Raw genomic sequence first — 19880 nt, 5'->3', positions numbered from 1 at the left:
CGGGGGGCGCTGGCCGAGATGACTGACAGGCGGCGCGGGGGCAGCCCGGCCGCCGTTTGGAAACTGCAGTTGGCGCCGCCAGGTTTCCCCGCCGGCCAGACGCGGCGGCCCGGGAGCGCGCGAGTCGAGCGGTCGCGGGCTCTCGCTCCGCCGCGGAGACGCTGCGGCGGCCGGGGAGCCCGAAGGGGAGCCCAGCATGTCGCTGCCTCCGGAGAAGGCGTCCGAGCTGAAGCAGCTCATCCACCAGCAGCTGAGCAAGGCGAGGCGGGGCGGGCGGCGGGGGCCGGGCTGGGGCTGGAGGCAAGCTCTGCGGAGTCGCGTCGAGCACAGCTGTGGGGCAGCAGGCCGTCGCTTCACCGGGGAGGTGGCGGCGAAGGGGCTGTCGGTGCTCTGGAGTGGAAGTGTTGCCGGTCCTTGGGGCTCAGCTGGGACCCCGCAGCAGCCGCCTCCCGCCCGCCGCGTGCCTGTGCCGAGTGTCGGCGTCTTTCAGCCCCGCCGTGGTCTTGACACGGCATTGTGTCCCCCAGATTCATAAAGGGTCAGTCAGTTAACTCACGGTCACATCTAAAAAGTTGAAAGCTGACACTTAGCCTTTGATCGTCTCCTGCAGGTCTCTACTCTCAAAAAATTGATTTCGGTTGAGTGTTATTTGTGGGGAAATGCTAGCAAAGGTAATAGATAAGCAGTAGAGCTTATTTTTAGAATTCGTACTAAAAAATTCATCTTTAAACGTGTTTTTCCTTTTAAAAACGTTATCTTTATTCTCAGTGAATTTCGGTGACAGTTTCACATTTATTGTTACTTTAGAGGTCTTTCTGAATTTAGTCTACACTCTCATTATGATTATTTTTTGGGGGGCGGGTCAGTATTTTAGAAAGAGGTTAGCTAGTTGGCAATCTTTGACTGATTTGTAACGTTGTAAGCCGTAATGCGAGTTTTCTGCATAGATGGATGTCCATGGCAGGATAAGAGAAATCCTTGCTGAGACCATACGGGAAGAACTGGCACCTGATCAACAACAGTTATCAACGGAAGATTTGATCAAAGCCCTTAGACGCCGGGGAATCATTGATGATGTGATGAAAGAACTTAATTTTGTTACTGTGAGTAATCTTTTAGAGGAAAAAATTTGAGAGTCTAAGTATATTCTCATGCTTACTGCTGCTCGTAGGGTCCATATTTGGGGCCTCTCCTTTTAGTAAAACTACTTTTTAAATAAGACCATTTTGTCTAGTAATATCCTTGTCTCAAGTATGAGCTACTCTACTCTTGAATGGAGCAGGTAGAATTATGCCTCAGTGAAATTGGAGTTATGGACCTGATTATTCCCTTTGCAGTGAGAGTTTTCTCTTGTTATTTTCTAGGTCTGTAACTTTAAGTATATATATTAGTCAAATTAGTTCACTCCAACCTAATTCTTTTTTACTAATATTCTATAATTTTTCTAGATTAAGCTTATTTTTAAAATAAACACATTCTTTTGGCACTGTGTTTTCTAAGATGAACAAATTATCAGTTTCTTTAAGAAAATAATTGTCTGCCTAAGAACCTTCAAATCTTTTCATACAAATAGGTCAGTAGTGAGGTGATAGCCTCTCAGTACACAAATTAGTAAGTAGGTCTTCTTTTGAAACTGAGGCAATAATGAGAGACTGTGACCTCAATACCTAGGTAATATATTGTGAAAATTGGATGGACTTCATAATACACCAGGGAATAAGTGTTTTAGTACAGCATCCTTTTTTGGTTTTTGAGGTTTATAAACTCATTTGTTATAAAAATTGACCTAGTAACAGCTTCTGCTGTGTGAATGTGTCACTTCCTTATTAAAATCAGTTCTGGTCCTGGTGGAATCACAAGCCGGATGTTATATGAGGTTTGGAGAAAATTTAACCTTTTGTAAAGTGTTAAGAATTTGTTTTAGCATTCTGTGGGCATGGCTTGAACATTAATTCCTTCGTGTTAGACTTTAGGAGTGACCAGTTGCATTACTGTTTTGGCAGGCTTTTCATTATTTTAACTATGCTAGGAAAGTAAGGACATTTTGAGGGGATTTTATCCTATCTACTTTTGGTTCAGTTCTTAGTCCCATTATTGGCATTTCCTTGCTTAACTATAATTTTTGTTTTCTAATTTGTTTTGATTTTTTTCTGCCATTCTAGGATAATGTTGATCAAGAACTCCCTTCCTCTCCAAAACAACCTGTTGGCTTTACTGACAGACAATCAACGTTGTTAAAAAAAAGTATGTATATTTCTTTTTAACATTAATTTAGTTGTGGATAGTACTGCATATTGATGGGCTGTACTGTTTGGTATTTGATAGAAAACATTTCGATTTTTTTTTTCCAGAATGAGATACTTATATTTTTGTGATTAATCATCCAAAAAACTTAGATTCTATTTTGCATGAAGTATATCAGAAGATTTAATGTATAGCTGGGTGGAAGCAAAAACAGGACCACCTGTTTCTCATATTTTATTAATATATCTTATAAATTGTACAGCCTTGCTTTTTTAATGGCAATGTAATTATCTAACAAGTATACTAGCTGAGTTGGTAATTGACTGAATTGCTTTGTGGAGGTGAAGGAATGTTGGATAATCAACTAAAAAATAAAGGTATCCTAAACCTTGGCTCTGACTCCTTTCTAGCTGGGAGAAAGTAGCCAGAGTGTAAATTCAGAAAAAGATATCGTATTGGGTATCTTTTCTTCGCGGGGTACACAGGGGCCTGGTATCTAGTAAATATGTTACTCTTTATTTAGTCTTTGGTTTTATTTCTGTCAAGTTATTATTTCCTATTGTCTTGATCACATTGCTTAAGTTAATTGGCAGTTTCCTCATATATATTGCTACACTTTACAGCTAATATTGATCCAACACGGAGGTATCTTTACCTTCAGGTTTTGGGTGGAAAAGCTTTCTTGGAACATCTGCAAGAACCTGAGCCTTTACCAGGACAAGCTTGTTCAACCTTTACTTTATGTTTACATTTTCGAAACCAACGTTTTCGTTCTAAACCTGTTCCATGTGCCTGTGAACCAGATTTTCATGATGGCTTTTTACTTGAAGTACACAGAGAAAATTTAGGTAAGGAGCAATAATAAATTGCCATTTAATTTTGTAAATCTTTGTTAGGTTTTATTGCAGTACAACTTCTGCAATAAACAACTTCTGCTTAAGGAGAGATTTATAATGGATGAATCTCCCAGTCTTTTGTTTTATTTTTTTTCCCTCGCTGCTTTTTTCTACTTAAACTACTTACACCTACCTTCTTGCTTTATTTTTTGCAAATTAGTTTTCCCTGAATATTATTTTTTGACTGTTTTAATGGTTGGTTCTTTAGTAATAAAAATTTAAATGCTTGTTAGGTGGAGAATGAGACAGGATCCTTCTCATTTATGAAAGATGGCTAGATTTATGATGTCACATAACTTTTACAATCAAAGTTTAGATGTGAATCTATTACTCATTTTTATGACTTTAAAATTATGATGCTTGATTACTGTAATTATTTTACATTGTTTCTTTCTGTAAAGGTATCTTACATATTTTAGTTGTCAGTATCAAAATCTTTATAACATATTTGTAAACTTAACAGTTTTATAATTATACGTTCAGAATTTTAGATTACTGAGATGGCTAATGCACTACTAAAATTTTGTTACTTTTTACCCGGTGAAAAATGTTACCTTAGTAAGGCAGTTAATGGCTTAAATTGCTAGCTCCAAGGTGCTGGATATTTCAGTTTTGTGTAGGTAATACAGTGGTTGTTTCTAGAGGCTTTGGGATAAAGGTATTTTATTCCTAAAATACCTTTATTAAAGGGGAATAATGGTATAATGGTACCTTTATTAAAGGGAAATATTAAAGGGGAATGTTGACATATTTGAAGGACTTTTATTGTGGTAGCATATATTATTTATGTACTTTTGAAGAGCAGACTTACCTCTTAGAGGTCAGAAAACACCAATATGCATTAAGTAACTAAGTAACTTGTCACAGTTCCCCCAGTCCTCTCAAAAGTTAGTGATACAAATAGGACTGTACTTTTATTCCCAGTCTGTGTAGCATGCTTCCTGAGGCATTGCCAACTTGCTCTGTTTGATTTTATTTGTTTATTATTAGTATCCTTTTCAATGAATGTATTCTTTTACATTGGTCTAACTGGATATGTAATGTGGTGTAATTTTTTTGTTTATGTTACTAGGTGATGGAACTAGAATGGCTGATTCAACAACAATGTTATCAATAAGTGACCCAGTTCATATGGTGCTAATCAAAACAGACATATTTGCCGAGACCACTTTAGTAGCATCCTATTTTCTTGAATGGCGATCGGTTTTGGGCTCAGAAAATGGAGTGACCAATCTTACTGTGGAACTTATGGGTGTAGGTATGATGATTAATATCACTGTTACCTTTTTATAGCCACAGTTGGTTTGTAAATACATTTTACATTTTAAAAATGCCTTTGTAAGCCAAGGGGGAAACATGTAAAAAGAGTTTCATTGGAATTACAGTGGTTCTGTAATTACAGTTCTATAATTACAGTTACAGAACTTCACAGTCACTCTGGCCTTGTCTAAAGGAAAAAAAATTTTTTTCTGTGAGATGCATAAAGAAATCTTGACGGTTTTTTTCCTCCAAATTTATTTGCTATAAAGAAAGTTAAGATTCTTCACACACACACGAACGCACTCACCCATACGTGACAACCTCCATCCTAGCACAGCCCAGAGTACTGCGCATCCCATCAGTGCCAGGGCCTTCCTGTACCAGCAGTTCTTGCAGAACATGGAGTAGGTATTCTTCTAACCTTTTACAGGTGGGAAAGGGGCTCAAAGAAGGGCTAATTTGCTCAATGTCAGTATCAATTGTAGTATTGTTTGAGAACGGAGATGGTACCTGTCTTGTCACCATTGTTTTCCTGGACTCTTGCATGCTACCTGATACGTAATACATATTTGCTAGTGGAATGAAAAACAAAATAAAACCTGCACTGTTTTAAACACTACATATTATGCAATTACTGGGTTGATCAAAAAGATCTTATGGAAAAACCTGGACGAACCTTTTGGCCGACCCAATACTTGTGGTATTGAAATTTGGTTACAGAGTTAAACTTGGCCAGTGGACAATAGAGCTTTAGTAATTTAGATTTTGATAAGTTAGAACCCAGAATACGTTTTTCCATAAGTAAATAGTAGGGAGAAAGCTCTATGTAGGAGATTTTAAAAAATATATATCTATTTATTTATTTGGCTGCGCTGGGTCTTAGTTGCAGCGTGCGGGATCTAGTTCCCTGAGCAGGGATTGAACCCGGGGCCCTTGCATTAGGAGTGCAGAGTCTTAACCACTGGACCACCAGGGAAGTCCCAGGATATTTATTCTCAAAAGAGATACCTATTATTTGTTTTCAAATGTAGACCTAACACAATAGTCATAGAATGACCTGGAAATTTCTGATTCATCAAAGAAATATTAAATAGTTCTGGTATGAAGTATATTTGTTTTCTAATTCTTTAGATCCAGGCATGGATTAAAAATTTGTATGCACATGTAATGTGAAAAATGGGAAGGGATAAATGGAAATTTACTGTATGTGACAAAATGTATAAATATTTTCTGAGAATGAGGTGTTAACAATTGCTTTGTACTCAGCCATGAAAAGGAATGAAATTGGGTCATTTGTAGAGACGTGGATGGACCTAGGGAGTGTCATACAGAGTGAAGTAAGCCAGAAAGAGGAAAACAAATACCGTGTAATAATGCATATATGCAGAATCTAGAAAAATGGTACAGATGATCTTATTTGCAAAGCAGAAATAGAGACACAGATGTTGAGAACAAATGTATGGATACCAAGGGGGTGGGGGGTGGGAAGAATTGGGAGACTGGGATTGACACATATACATTATTGATACTAAAAAAAAGAAGAAGAAAAAAAACCCAGTTGCTTTGACTTTGTTTTTAATGAAGATAAAAATCAAGAATCATAAATTCTTTAGGTCTGGAAAGTCCTTTAAAATGTGATTTGGAAGCTAAGAAAATAGGTAATCTCCTTATAACTAGATAAAGGCCTTTGAACAAAATAAAAACTAATTTGATTTGGTTCATTTTTAATATGAATATTAAAGATGACATTAAATATTATCTTTATTTCATGTAAGTGGTAAAGTACAAAAATTCTTAAATTATTTTGGTTGAACTTTGACTGACTAAATATATATAGTATTAAAACTTCTGAAGTTACATTTATTTACATTTACAGGCACAGAATCAAAAGTTTCTGTGGGAATTTTAAATATAAAACTTGAGATGTACCCACCACTCAATCAAACATTATCTCAGGAAGTAGTGAACACACAGGTAAATAATCCTGAATTTCTCTTCTTTGTGTGTGTGTTTTCATAGTAGTATATTTACCTGTTAATTATAGAAAGTGTTCTCTTTTTAGAAAATTATCATTTGTTAGTTTTAAGCAAGAGAAGGACAATATGAATCATTATTTAAAAATTTTTGTCTGGGGTCAAAAATGGTGGCTCTGGGGCTTCCCTCGTGGCGCAGTGGTTGAGAGTCCGCCTGCCGATGCAGGGGACATGGGTTCGTGCCCCGGTCGGGGAGGATCCCACATGCCGTGGAGAAGCTGGGCCTGTGAGCCATGGCCGCTGAGCCTGCACGTCCGGAGCCTGTGCTCCGCAGCGGGAGAGGCCACAACAGTGAGAGGCCCGCATACCTCAAAAAAAAAAAAAAAAAAAAAAAAAAATGGTGGCTCTGACTACTGTATGGAGACTGGATTGTCCTGGGAAGTGTGAGAACAGGGAGACCAGTTAGGAGGCCCTTACAGACAAGCGATGGTGGTGTCTTCGATTAGGGTACTGGTAACGATGGAGGAAATGCAGAGATTTGTTACATATTTGAAGTAATTAATTAAGCAGAATGAATATAAATTGATATATATTTTTTAAATTTCAAGCTTGCTTTGGAACGTCAGAAAACTGCAGAGAAAGAGCGTTTATTTCTTGTGTATGCTAAGCAGTGGTGGAGAGAATATTTGCAAATTCGACCCTCACACAATTCACGGCTGGTTAAGATTTTTGCACAGGTTTGTAAGTTGTATGAGAAAAACTTCACACCTGTATTTGAGATTTACTGCTGTAAATGTAAATTTCATTTAACTTGAATTTGTAAAATGTATTTATTTGAGATTTACTGTTGTAAATGTAAATTTCATTTAACTTGAATTTGTAAAATGTATTTATTCCAGACAAATGAAAGTTTATTTATAAAATAGGATGCTGAATTTGTAGTACTCTCTTACAGTAGTAAGTAGGTGAGTGACATAACACAATCTTTGTTTTATTTTGGTTTTCTTTTTCAATTGTTTTTCTAAACCTTTTTTGAATATATTTGATTTAAATTAGATGAAAACTCATTTTGTTTAACTTGGAGTGTGTCCTTGATAGATACTTTGTACTAAATAATTAAGTACTGGGACACTTTGCAATTTATATATAAATTCAACTTTCATGTGCAGAATTGGGAGTGTAGGCATGTATTTTTTTGTTAGGGTACTTTTTTAAGGCAAACAATATTGCATGTAATAATTTTATTTAACCCATATCTCTAAGCTGGTGATCAGCAATATTTTACAGCAATTTAGTTATGTATCTCTGCCTCTGTTGTTTATTTTTATTATAATTTAAAAATATTTATTTATTTTTATTTGGCTGTGCCAGGTCTTAGTTGGGCACGCGGGATCTTTAGTTGTAGCATGTGGGATCTAGTTCCCTAATCAGGGATCGAACCTGGGCCCTCTGCATTGGGAGCTCAGAGTCTTAAATGCTGGACCACCAGGGAAGTCCCTCTGCCGCTACTTTTTCTGTATCCTAAGCCCATTTTCTCTTATTAATGAACCAACATAAGATAAATGATCACATCCATTTTTTTTTTTTTTACAGCTTCTGAGGAACCATTCAAATATTTTATATGTATTCAGCCTCGAGTAGGTGCTTTCATAGGAGTATAGTGTATTTTGGGTAGTATTTCTCAGATCCTATACATTTGTCTAGCTTTAACCTACATTCCCTAGATTTTAGAACAGACTAAAAATGGTTCAGTTTCTAGGTGAGGAGCTTGAGAATGGGAAACCTAGCTGACTGGTGGTGGAAATGCGGGAAGTGGCTTCTGACTTTCCAATAGCGTTGTCTATACGTTGAATGACTGGGCAGGTGACGTCAGGACAAGGGTGAAGAGAAACCAGTTGAGGTATAACTGGCTCCCTGCTGTCTATATAGTCTAGGGTGCGGTTATTCACTGCCCTGTGAATCCCGGACCAGAGGGGGGACCTGCACAGGGAGGGAGGGAGGAAGTGGATCAGAGAAATGGCACAGGGAAGAACTGAATAATGTCCTGTTGTGTATACATACACACCACACCTTCTTTATCCATTCACCCCTTGATGGACACTTAGGTGTTTCCATAACTTGGCCGTTATGAATAATGCTGCAGTGACCTGGGATGGCTGTGTAGGTATCTCTTTGAGATGCTGATTTCAGTAGCTTTGGATGTACATCCAGGAGTCGGATTGCTGGGTCGTACGATGGTTTAAGTTCTTACTGTCACAGGCTTTGGAGTCACATGGCTCAGTGTTTGAATCCTGGCTCTGTTGTGTAATAGCTGTAGCTTCAGTTTCTTTAACTTTATTTATTTTTTATTGTATTTATTTATTTTTGGCTGCGTCGGGTCTTCGTTGCTGTGCGCCAGCTTCCTCTAGTTGCAGCGAGCGGAGGCTATTCTTCGTTGCAGTGTGTGGGCTTCTCATTGTGGTGGCTTCTCTAGTTGCAGAGCATGGGCTCTAGGTGTGTGGGCTTAAGTAGTTGTGGCATGAGGGCTCAGTAGTTGTGGCACGAGGGCTCAGTAGTTGTGGCACATGGGCTTAGTTGCTCTGCATGTAGCTTCAGTTTCTTTATTGATGAAATGAAAATAATAAGAGATGTTATGAGGATTAAAAGAAAAATTGCAGGCACAACACTCAGTAACCTAGTGCTGCATGTCAGGTGAGCACTCAAGAAGTGGTGTCCAGAATTACTTCCTCTTATTAAAGTATTCTAAGAAAAAGTGTTAAAATTGGGAATGATTAACCTGTCATTACAGATAATGTTTTCCCCTTCTCCTCCAGGATGAAAATGGGATAAATAGACCAGTCTGTTCTTATGTTAAACCACTTCGAGCTGGGAGGCTTCTGGATACTCCAAGGCAAGCAGCAAGATTTGTTAATGTCCTTGGTTATGAAAGAGCCCCTGTTATCGGAGGAGGAGGTAAACAGGAACAGTGGTGCACTCTGCTGGCCTTTCTCTGTAGAAACAAGGTATCCTACACACATAATAGAACTAAAAACCAGTACATCATAGTTATTGTGAGTTTATGGTATATTTGTAAAAGAATTAACTTCGGAAAAAAGTACGTATTGTCAATTTGAACAAGTCACGATCTTGTTTTCATCATTTTCCTTAACATTTAAATGTCAGTACATTAAAAAAAAAAAACTTCACGGGATTCCCTGGTGGTGCAGTGGTTGAGAGTCCGCCTGCCGATGCAGAGGACATGGGTTTGTGCCCTGGTCCGGGAGGATCCCACATGCCGCGGAGCGGCTGGGCCCGTGAGCCATGGCCGCTGAGCCTGCGCGTCCGGAGCCTGTGCTCCGCAACGGGAGAGGCCACAGCGGTGAGAGGCCCGCGTACTGCAAAAAAACAAAAAAACAAAAAAAAACTTCACATCTTTATTTTCTCAAGTAATTTCTTATTTAACATAATGTGATTTTTGTGAGGTGTAGGGACCTACAAGCACTATAGTGTCAGAAACCAAGGTGGAGAGGTAAACAGTGAATTAGATATAGCACCAAGACCAGAACCATGGTCTTTTAGTACTATTTATGGGTTAAAATTTGCTTAGATGGTACTTTATTTATTTATTTTTTGCGGTACGCGGGCCTCTCCCATTGCGGAGCACAGGCTCCAGACGCGCAGGCTCAGCGGCCATGGCTCACGGGCCCAGCCGCTCCGCGGCATGTGGGATCTTCCCGGACCGGGGCACGAACCCGTGTCCCCTGCATCGGCAGGCGGACTCTCAACCACTGCGCCACCAGGGAAGCCCGGTACTTTTTTTTTTTTAAAGAGAAAATGGCAGTTACAAATTGAATATGGAAAAAAAAATGTTGGATTGCACGGTATTTAGTTCCAAATATAAGTATATATTTAAGAATTTGTGTATATATATTGATGTTGAACGTAAATGATTTCAGTAAACTAGTTTTATATATTATGGTATATTTTCTAATTTTCTGTGTTCTAAAATTTTGATGATATTATGAAAACAAGACTATCTTTAGCATTCCAACTCTGTTGAAACACAACAGAAAAAATAAATTTCTTTAATGTATTATTGCTTTGAAATAATTTTTAGTCTGAAGTTGTGTAAATAGTACATATGGGTATTCACAAGGCGAAGCTTATACATTGCAAGAAACCATTTAGATTAGAGATTGATTTGTCAATTGGAAAGCTTTTTAAAGACAATTGAAAACAGTTAAACATTACTTATCAAAAAAATTATTTTGATTTATTCCCAAGTTGTAGTTCCCAGAAGTTGTATGTATGGATTTAAACTTAAAATAAAAATTTCAAATATAGTAGGAATGGTACATATTTTAAATTATTATCTAAATAATTCTTTTGTAAAACAAATAATCACCCCCTTTGATTCTCTGTTTTATTTTCTTTACCTGAGTTTATTTGAAGAGATAGCACAGCTTGACTTAGAAGTTTGAAAATTATTTAAAATATTTTTCTTGCACAAACAATAGCTTTACAACAGTAAAGGTGAAATTTCACCCATAATTCTATTTTTCATCTATTTTATATTTTTATGTTTCTCTCCTGTGTATATATGATTTTTCCATAATTATAATTGATATAAATAAAATTTTGTGCCCTGCTTTTATAAATTAGCATTATGTTTTGAACATTTTCCTATGTGTTGCTACAGTCATTATGATCTCCATCTTTTAATGGCTGAATAAAGTTTTCATGAGTTTATATACAAAATCTACTTAACTGTTTTGTTGTCATAGGATCTGTTTTGCCATCATAGGAACTGTTTCTTTTGGCTAAGTTAGGCTTGCTTCCAATTTTTTTGATATCACTGCGAATGAATTTTTGCATTGAATGTCTTTGGTTATATTGTTATTTTGAAATTTTTTTCTAATACAAAATCTCATGTATAGAAATAACTGGGTCTAAAAGGTTGGATATTATATTTTTCAAAAGTCAATTTAACAATTATAAGGTGCTATTTGTTTTATTATTGTTAATTAAAAGACAGCAGTGTAGAGCCACTAATGCAAAATTTGGGGGGAAAGAAATCATCCCTCATTCTAACACTGACCTCAATAGTTATTTTTGCTTTTGTATATTACCTGTAGTCCTACACTTAAATATCTTCATATAATTATAGCCTTACTGTTTAATTAATTTTAATACTTTTTTCACAGAAAATATCAGATATTTTCTATTATTTTTGTTGTTTCATAATTTTTTAAAATTGTGAAAGTAATATAACATTATCAAAGAGAGTTTAGACAAGAGAAGGGGAAACTATATATATATAATCTACGCTAATTGTAGCTATTGTTGGTGTTCTGTTGTTCTTTTATCCAATCATTTTTTTCTATGTATGTATTTCCTTAAAACGATCATGTATAGATACTTTAATTCATTGTTTTAATTTAAGTTTGAGTATTTTCCTGTTTATTTTCATTTCCTACTATATGATTTGTCAGCTTGTGTGTTCATGCCCTTTAGCTATTTATCTTTAAATTCTTACTGCTTTCCTTCTATGTTGTATGAGTTTTTTATAAACTTTGGAATCTTAGAGTGTACATATTATGACTATCAGATTTGTAGGCACTGACTTTGTAAAATAGGTGCTTTTAAAATTTGTATGTTCTTTTTTTCCCTCATTGTTTTAGCTTAACACTGGACTAATGATTAAAAGTGAAAATTTAATAATACTTTTTATTTGCAATTTTGTATTTAAAGAGGAAACAATATGAAGGAGTAAATAGTTAATTTTACTTCCTTTCATTTCCAGGGAGACTGTGAAGACCATGCCAACCTCCTGTGCAGCCTCCTTCTCGGATATGGGCTGGAAGCCTTTGTCTGTGTCGGGACAAAGGCCAAGGGAGTGTCCCACGCGTGGGTTATGACGTGTGGGACTGATGGAACCATCACTTTTTGGGAGAGTTTAACAGGACACAGGTTTGTCAACTAAGTTTATAAGGATATTAACATGAGGGTGTAAATGTTGTAAACTATAGGTTCTTTGTTTGTATTGATGATACTCAAAGACACGTATTGATAATTTTGGTTATGTAAAAAATTACTTCAAGTAAGATAGCTAGGAACTAAACTCTAAGAAAATTTGTACACCTAAAATGTTCTTTACCAACATGATATTAATAAAAAATGAATTATGTCTATTTTTAATTTTGTGTAATTGGCTTATGTTTCTTCTTTTCTTTTCTTTTTGGCCGTGCGTGCCACGTGGCATGCGGGATCTTAGTTCCCCGAGAAGGGATTAAACCGCGCCCCCTGAAGTGGAAGTGTGGAGTCTTAACCACTGGACCACCAGGGATGTCCTGGCATATGTTTTTCCTGATGATCGTCCCTAAGCCTAAAAATAAATACAAGTTGTAAATCATTTCTTTTGAAAATTTGATGTGGTTACCAACTCTGTGTTGGTAAATCCACTGTACTTTTTTTCAGTGTCATCAGATTTTGAAAGAGCGAAATGTTCCCTCCTTCCTGGAACATTCTCTTCCTTAGCTTCTCTCGTAGCACTGTGTTTCAGTTTTCATTATTCCTCTTTGGCTGTTCTCTGTTTTCCTTCATTTTATCTTCAAATGTGAGAGTTCCTGAAGGCACAGCCCTGGGCCCTCTTCTCATTTTCCTGGGTTTTCTTTTTCCTTGGTTGATAATCATTTTAATTAGTTGTACCTAAAAATGTGTAACTAAATTATTTTGTTATATGATAAATGTTTTTGATCTTAATGCTATACACAGAATATGTTCTTGTGTTAAAGGAATAAAATTGGTTCTATATCATAAGATGTGCCATACAGTTAACATAGAGTAATCAAATTGTGGAAATAGAAGAAAGAAAAACAAGTATTAAACTGTACTCTTGGGAAATAGTTATGACCTTAAGTGTTAGAATAATTTTTTTCCTCAGTAAGCTGCTGTTGTCTTATTTTTTAAGTTCTTATTATATAAAATTATGATTAACCTTTTTTAGGTACCTCCACAAACCTACGAGTCCTGATGAGCCTTCAGCTGCTGAACAGCCCAAACCGTTGTACCCGTATAGAACAATCGGTTGTGTTTTCAATCATCAGATGTTCCTGGGAAACTGTCAGCCCTCTGACTCAGTAGAAAGCTGTGTATTTGATTTGAATGATGAGTCCAAATGGAAACCCATGAGTGAGGAAGCAATTAAATCCGTTTGTGCTCCAGGGGCCACCACGTCCCTCCCTCCCTTCCCTCCGCTGTGTGCGTCCACGATCGATGCTTCGGTAACAAGCAATGAAATTGAAATGCAGCTCAGGCTACTCGTGTCGGAACACAGGAAGGTAATTAACACTGATGTTTGTGCTTTCCTGCAGTTTTTTCATTTGTTTATGTATTTAATAATTTGGGGGGCATGTAAAATAGTGCCAATCAATATTCTAGCCCTAAACAAAGCAAATTCAATCCCTTCCTTTATGAAGCTTGTAGTTTTGAAAATCATGAGAATAAAGTTCTGAGATTCAAAAATTTCTAAACTCACCAATACTTCGAGAATTTATTGCTTCCTTCTAGAAATGAAGAACGGTGGACTTGTTCAGACTTTTGTGAATTTGGATTTCCTCTTTTTAAAGTACTTACATCATTCCCCATTGAAAATATTGGGTTAATTTTTTTCATATTCATTTTTTTCCAGGTTTGTTTAGTTTGTTTTGTTTTTCTATTACATTAAAGTAGGTAGATGTAAGATGGTATCCTCGTTGTGTCTTTAATTTGCATTTCCCTGATTGCTGATGAGATCAAGTTTCTTATTAGTCATTTAGATTTCTTTTGTAAAGGGCCTTAAAGGAAACATAAAAAGAACTAATCGTAAAGGAAAAGATTAGTATATTTTAAGAACTTATTTTAAGAACTTATGTTCGTCAAAAGAAATCATTAAGAGAGTGAAAAAGCAGCCTTGGAGTGGGAAAAGTTATTTGCCACACATATAACCAACAAAAGACTAGAGTCCAAAACTTCTACAGAAGATTGATTTCTAATTCACCTTTTGAGATTCCCTAGTAGACTCCCCACCTTGGGTGAGCCCTGATACTCATGTTCCTTGAGACCATCAAAGGCAAGCTGATTATCAAGCATGTTCTCTGGGCTCCTAATTACTCTTAGCTTTGACCTCTAAAATCTTACCTACTTGCCAACTCCTCAAAGCATTTAGGAATATGTTTTGGGAAGTATTTAATGTGGCATCTGTAGTGTGTTTGCAGCAATAGGTGGGTCAGGGCCCCAGCTCACTGCACTGCTGGAAGCCAAAGCCCCTGACTTGTGCCCTCCATTGCTTGTATTGCCTTTTAGTTTTCTTAGCTCCTGTTCACAAATGAAACCGATATTTTATTACATTGTAAGAGTTACTTTGTATAGAAAAAGAAAACAAAACTGAGCTGGATGCCATTGATGATCACTAGCTAAGTTAATGGTGTCTGTAAACCAGCAAGTGGGATTCGGAGGAAAAGTATAGGTGATCATAGACCTTGGAATCACTTGAAACCAGTTGTAACTGAATGTGAAATTAGATCTGTTATGATAATCAAAATATTTAGAATTTTGAGTTTGTTTGTAACATTAAAAAAAAATCACGTGTCTAGATAGCAATAGTTCATTTGATATTATAAATGACATTAGAATTGCCTTCAACATGTTTTAAGTTCCCTGAGGGCCTAAAGCCTGTGCTCTTCGGTACCTTTTACAGAATAAATGCTTGGTAAATATTTGAGCTTAATTATATATGCAATTGTTTGTTGACTTTTTTCCCATACTACAGTTGAATTTATGGTGGGAGCAATCAAATTAAGCAGATTCAACCTTGCTAAACTCTTTAAAGTTAAATAAAATGTGACCTCAGGGGGCTTCCCTGGTGGCTCAGTGGTTGAGAGTCCGCCTGCCAATGCAGGAGACATGGGTTCGTGCCCCGGTCCGGGAAGATCCCACATGCCGTGGAGCGGCTGGGCCCGTGAGCCATGGCCACTGAGCCTGCGTGTCTGGAGCCTGTGCTCCGCAACGGGAGAGGCCACAGCAGTGAGAGGCCCGCGTACCGCAAAAAAAAAAAAAAAAAAAAATGTGACCTCAGAATTCAGTGACACTCTGTCTTCCGCGGTAGGATGATTCCTTATGGTCTTGTGGATATTAAGGAAGTACAGGATTTGGAGCCTTCACTAACATTGCATTGGCCGATTTTTGTTGTTTCTCTAAGAAGTAAAACCTGATACCTGAGGTTCCTTTTATAATTTTTACTTCTGTGTATCCTTATAATAATAGGAAGCTAAGAAAATTATGACAGGTTTTAAAAATCTCTTGGCATACAGTAAAATAATCAATTATTAAAATCAATAAAATAATCAATTTCCCTTTCGATTGCTGTAGGATCTTGGCCTCACTACTGTTTGGGAAGACCAGCTTTCCTATCTCTTATCACCCGCTCTGGCATCTTATGAATTTGAGCGTACAACCAGTATATCTGCGGGCAATGAAGAATTTCAGGACGCCATCAGGAGGGCTGTACCTGATGGTCACACATTTAAAGGGTTCCCGATACACTTTGTGTATAGAAATGCGCGGCGCGCCTTTGCCACATGTCTTCGGTAGGTGGATTGTAACATAGATGTTTCTGACTTAATCTCAGCCATCAGTATGGTTCTCATTTAGCAATGAGTTCAGAGTCACACAGGCAGCTCTTATGATACATCCTTCTGCCACAGGTTGTGATTCATTAGGACCGGAATGTAGCTCTAGAGAGTTCGGGATAATTTTCCCAATGGTTTTGGTGCAATCTAGTTGAGGATCACTGATCTTATATAGCGTCACTTTAAAAATTTATAGACTATGAGGAAATAGTTTATAATTTGAATAGTTTTACCAAAATTATAGAGCCATTGGTAGCAGAGACAGGATTTTTTTTTTTTTTTTTTTTGGTGGTACACGGGCCTCTCACTGTTGTGGCCTCTTCCGTTGCGGAGCACAGGCTCCGGACACACAGGCTCAGCGGCCATGGCTCACGGGCCCACCCGCTCCACGGCATGTGGGATCTTCCCGGACCAGGGCACGAACCCACGTCCCCTGCATCGGCAGGCGGACTCTCAGCCACTGCGCCACCAGGGAAGCCCCAGAGACAGGATTTTTTAAAAATCTTTTTTTTTAACATCTTTATTGGAGTATAATTGCTTTACAATGGTGTGTTAGTTTCTGCTGTATAACGGGGTGAATCAGCTATACCTATACATATATCCCCGTATCTCCTCCCTCTTGCGTCTCCCTCCCACCCTCCCTATCCCTAAAAATCATTTTAAATACTGACTTTCTTGGGAATAAGAAAGTAAAACCTAAATTCATTTCTTAATTGAATACATTTTCTTTCTTCTGTAGGTCTCCTTTCTGTGAAGAAATAATCTGTTGCCGTGGAGACCAGGTGCGACTGGCAGTTCGTGTCCGAGTGTTTACTTACCCTGAATCTGCATGTGCTGTTTGGATCATGTTTGCTTGTAAATATCGCTCAGTACTATAGGACTAACTAACATTTCTATAAGAATATACCTGTATTTTATTGGAATTTTACACGTTGTATTGATACATTACTAGCTGTTTAGAGGTTCATTATTTTAAAAATCACAGTCTGGCTTGGATGTCATATTTCACTTTTGTATATACCTGACTAATAATGTTTGAAAAAAATCATGATGTGTGTATTTAAAAATTAAGGATGAAAAACTTATATAAATCTGAGTGGAAGTTAGTATAAATTAAGTGTGTATCCTATTTTAATAAATGCTACTTTGTTTATAGGTAGTCAGTAGTTTAAATATGAATATAAAATTTACTCAGTTTTCTTTACATTAGCAGGTAATCAGAACGTTATTTGTCTAAGGGTTTGAGCCATAGTAAAATTAATATGATTATTATTTTTCATAGATTAATGGGATTATTTTATATAAGTTAGGAGACTTTAACTTCACAACAGATTTATTTATTACATAGATGAAAATACATTTTGATGAGTTTACCACTTAACCATAGGGATATTTGTGGCTTTCCAGAGAGTTATGGGAAGATATGGATGCAGGAGCAGGGAAAAAACTAGTACCAGAAAAGCATAAATATTAGTAACAAAACAAACTGCACTTGAAAGTACACAAATAATTTATAAATATTTGTTAGTTTGATTCATTATAAAAGTGAATTGGGTATTTTAGAAAAAATTTATCATACCCTTTTGTTATGATGTTGAGAAATTGTTTTCTGTAATTAATATTGGCAATCTGTTGCTGGCTGATTTTCTGTGGTCAGAGGATTCATTACTAGCCTCTCATGGAGTCCGTCTTCTGAAACCACAGTTTTTCTTTCTTTCTTTTTCCCTTTGTGGTAAAAACATCGATGTATATGTGATAAATCTAAATCAGAATTGTGTGTGAGGCCACTGAAAAATAAGCCTCTGTGAGCGCCTCCATGCCGATGTTTGATTTTAAATTGAGCACAGTGAGCGTTGAAGAAAGAGGCTGTAGCAGTTTGACTGTAAGAAGCTGCCTGACGGATTACTTTGCAGGTCCGTCAGCCTCTCTGCACAGCTCTCGGTTCAGTTCCTTCTCCCGCCGGGCTTCTTAGGAAAGTGACTGTGTACTGTTGGCTGTGCAAGTTATTCTTTTCATCACTTTAATTCACCATCACAAATAAGATGATTTAATGTTTTAAAAATTAAAGATATCCTAAAATTTACTTTTGTTTTATTTTTACATATGATAACTATTTATGATTTCACTTATTTAAAAAATCTGAAAATATCTCTCCTGTATCAATTTTTATTGAAAACAATCAGGAGTTTCTTGAGAGATTGACATGACTTTAGAGGATTAGAGAGATATGAGTTAGACTTTTACTCTGTTGCTGGAATTACTCACAAAGCTATTGACAGAGAAATTGGCTTGTAGTTTTCAACTTCTGGAACAAACTCTTTATGAGGCACGTACTAAGAGGCAGACTGTATAATATATGAGATCAAGGCCGTGTTATCTTTGAGGCTGGGCTTTCTACCTTATTGTGCCAGAGTAACACAGGTACTTGTAATGCGCCTTTGGTGTAAATTCTAAAATAAATTTCCTTTTTATGCACTTTAATAGAGTCTGGCATGAATTAATATTTTCCTTTAAAGATGGTTTATTTCCAAATATTATTTCAGTCCTTTTATCACTAGAATTCTGCTATTCTTCTTACTAATTTTTCTTTTTAAAAATTAAATTTACCTTGTATATTTAGCTCTGTCATAAAAATTGTTTTTCTATTAAAATTGTAAACTTTTTAAAATATAATGCTTATATTGTGTTCTTTTTAAAAAAATATTTATATATTTATTTGGTTGTGCTGGGTTGTTTTTTTTTTAGTATCTTTATTGGAGTATAATTGCTTTACAGTGGTGTGTTAGTTTCTGCTTTGTAACAAAGTGAATCAGCTATACATATATCCCCATATCTCCTCCCTCTTGTGTCTTCCTCCCACCCTCCCTATCCTACCCCTCTAGTTGGTCACAAAGCACCGAGCTGATCTCCCTGTGCTATGCGGCTGCTTCCCACTAGCTATCTATTTTATATTTGGTAGTATATATAAGTCCATGCCACTCTCTCACTTTGTCCAGTGCTGGGTCTTAAGTTGCAGGAGGTGGGCTCCTTTAGTTGCAACTCGCTGGCACCTTAGTTGCAGCAGGCAGGCTCCTTAGTTGTGGCATGCGAACTCTTAGTTATGGTATGTATGCATGTGGGATCTAGTTCCCTGGCCAGGGATTGAACCCAGGCCCCGGCCCCCTGCATTGGGAGCGCAGAATCTTAACCACTGCACCACCAGGGAAGTCCCTAATGTGTTCTTTTTGACAATATGTACACTAACATAGTTCTCTCTACATATGTAATATATAATAGGTATATTTATTTCATAGAATATCAGAAACCTAGAAGCTTCATTAGTCAAGCATGAACTTGTTGAATAAAACTTAACTAAATTCAGTTTCAACTAACTGAACACTCCAGGTGCCTTTAAGATATTTTCTAGTATTGAGGTATACATGTTTAGCTATGATCTGCAAAAGCATCTATAACCTGGCAGTTCTGGAAGGTACACACATTTGAAACCCATTTTTCTACTTCTTAACAAAGATAAGAGTTGAGCCAAATGAACTGAAGGCTTATATCTGAAAATAATATATCTCATAAAGTAGTATCCTGTGCCAGATATCTCACCATTGGAAGACATTAGTTATGAACCATGAATTGCTTAAACTAATTCAAACTTCTGGTTTCATGCTCTACTAAACAAGAAAATAGCTTAGGTTAGACTACAGTTTGCAGTTTCATAATTTTTTTTTAACTCAGATAACAATTTTTTACTTTCTACTTAAGTAGATAAGTATAGGAGTTAGATCTGTTTTTTAACATGCACCTACCTGTTATATCAATGAAAGTAGCATTGCTTTCCAGCAGTTGGTAGTTAAGAAATCATTTGAGAC

The 19880-nt window shown here is 36.9% G+C and overlaps 1 protein-coding gene and 1 non-coding gene across 6 annotated transcripts; one reads left to right on the top strand and one right to left on the bottom strand.

The window, feature by feature from the left end:
- The first annotated feature begins 78 nt into the window (after positions 1 to 78).
- Positions 79 to 18501, top strand: CEP76 (centrosomal protein 76). Of its 5 annotated transcripts, XM_030836529.2 has the most exons (12): positions 80 to 259; positions 948 to 1103; positions 2163 to 2244; positions 2868 to 3092; positions 4213 to 4398; positions 6277 to 6374; positions 6982 to 7110; positions 9187 to 9375; positions 12156 to 12322; positions 13359 to 13692; positions 15761 to 15978; positions 16760 to 18501. In XM_030836529.2, the coding sequence occupies exons 1-12, from the start codon at positions 197 to 199 to the stop codon at positions 16896 to 16898; spliced, it is 1986 nt and encodes a 661-aa protein (XP_030692389.1). In that variant the 5' UTR covers positions 80 to 196; the 3' UTR covers positions 16899 to 18501. The 5 variants fall into 5 exon arrangements, with proteins under 5 accessions (XP_060166770.1, XP_030692391.1, XP_030692389.1 ...); XM_060310787.1 differs by lacking the exon at positions 6982 to 7110 and having other exon boundaries at positions 79 to 259; XM_030836531.2 differs by lacking the exon at positions 15761 to 15978 and having other exon boundaries at positions 79 to 259.
- On the bottom strand, positions 5304 to 5376 carry TRNAR-CCU (transfer RNA arginine (anticodon CCU)). Its single transcript has one exon. It is a non-coding gene; the product is annotated as a tRNA-Arg (tRNA).
- Positions 18502 to 19880: the final 1379 nt, after the last annotated feature.

Source organism: Globicephala melas, chromosome 13 (genome assembly GCF_963455315.2).
Source record: "Globicephala melas chromosome 13, mGloMel1.2, whole genome shotgun sequence".
NCBI classification, from domain to species: Eukaryota; Metazoa; Chordata; class Mammalia; order Artiodactyla; family Delphinidae; genus Globicephala; species Globicephala melas.
The sequence above is the reverse complement of the archived record's forward strand: the minus strand, read 5'-3'. Positions and strand labels throughout refer to the sequence as shown.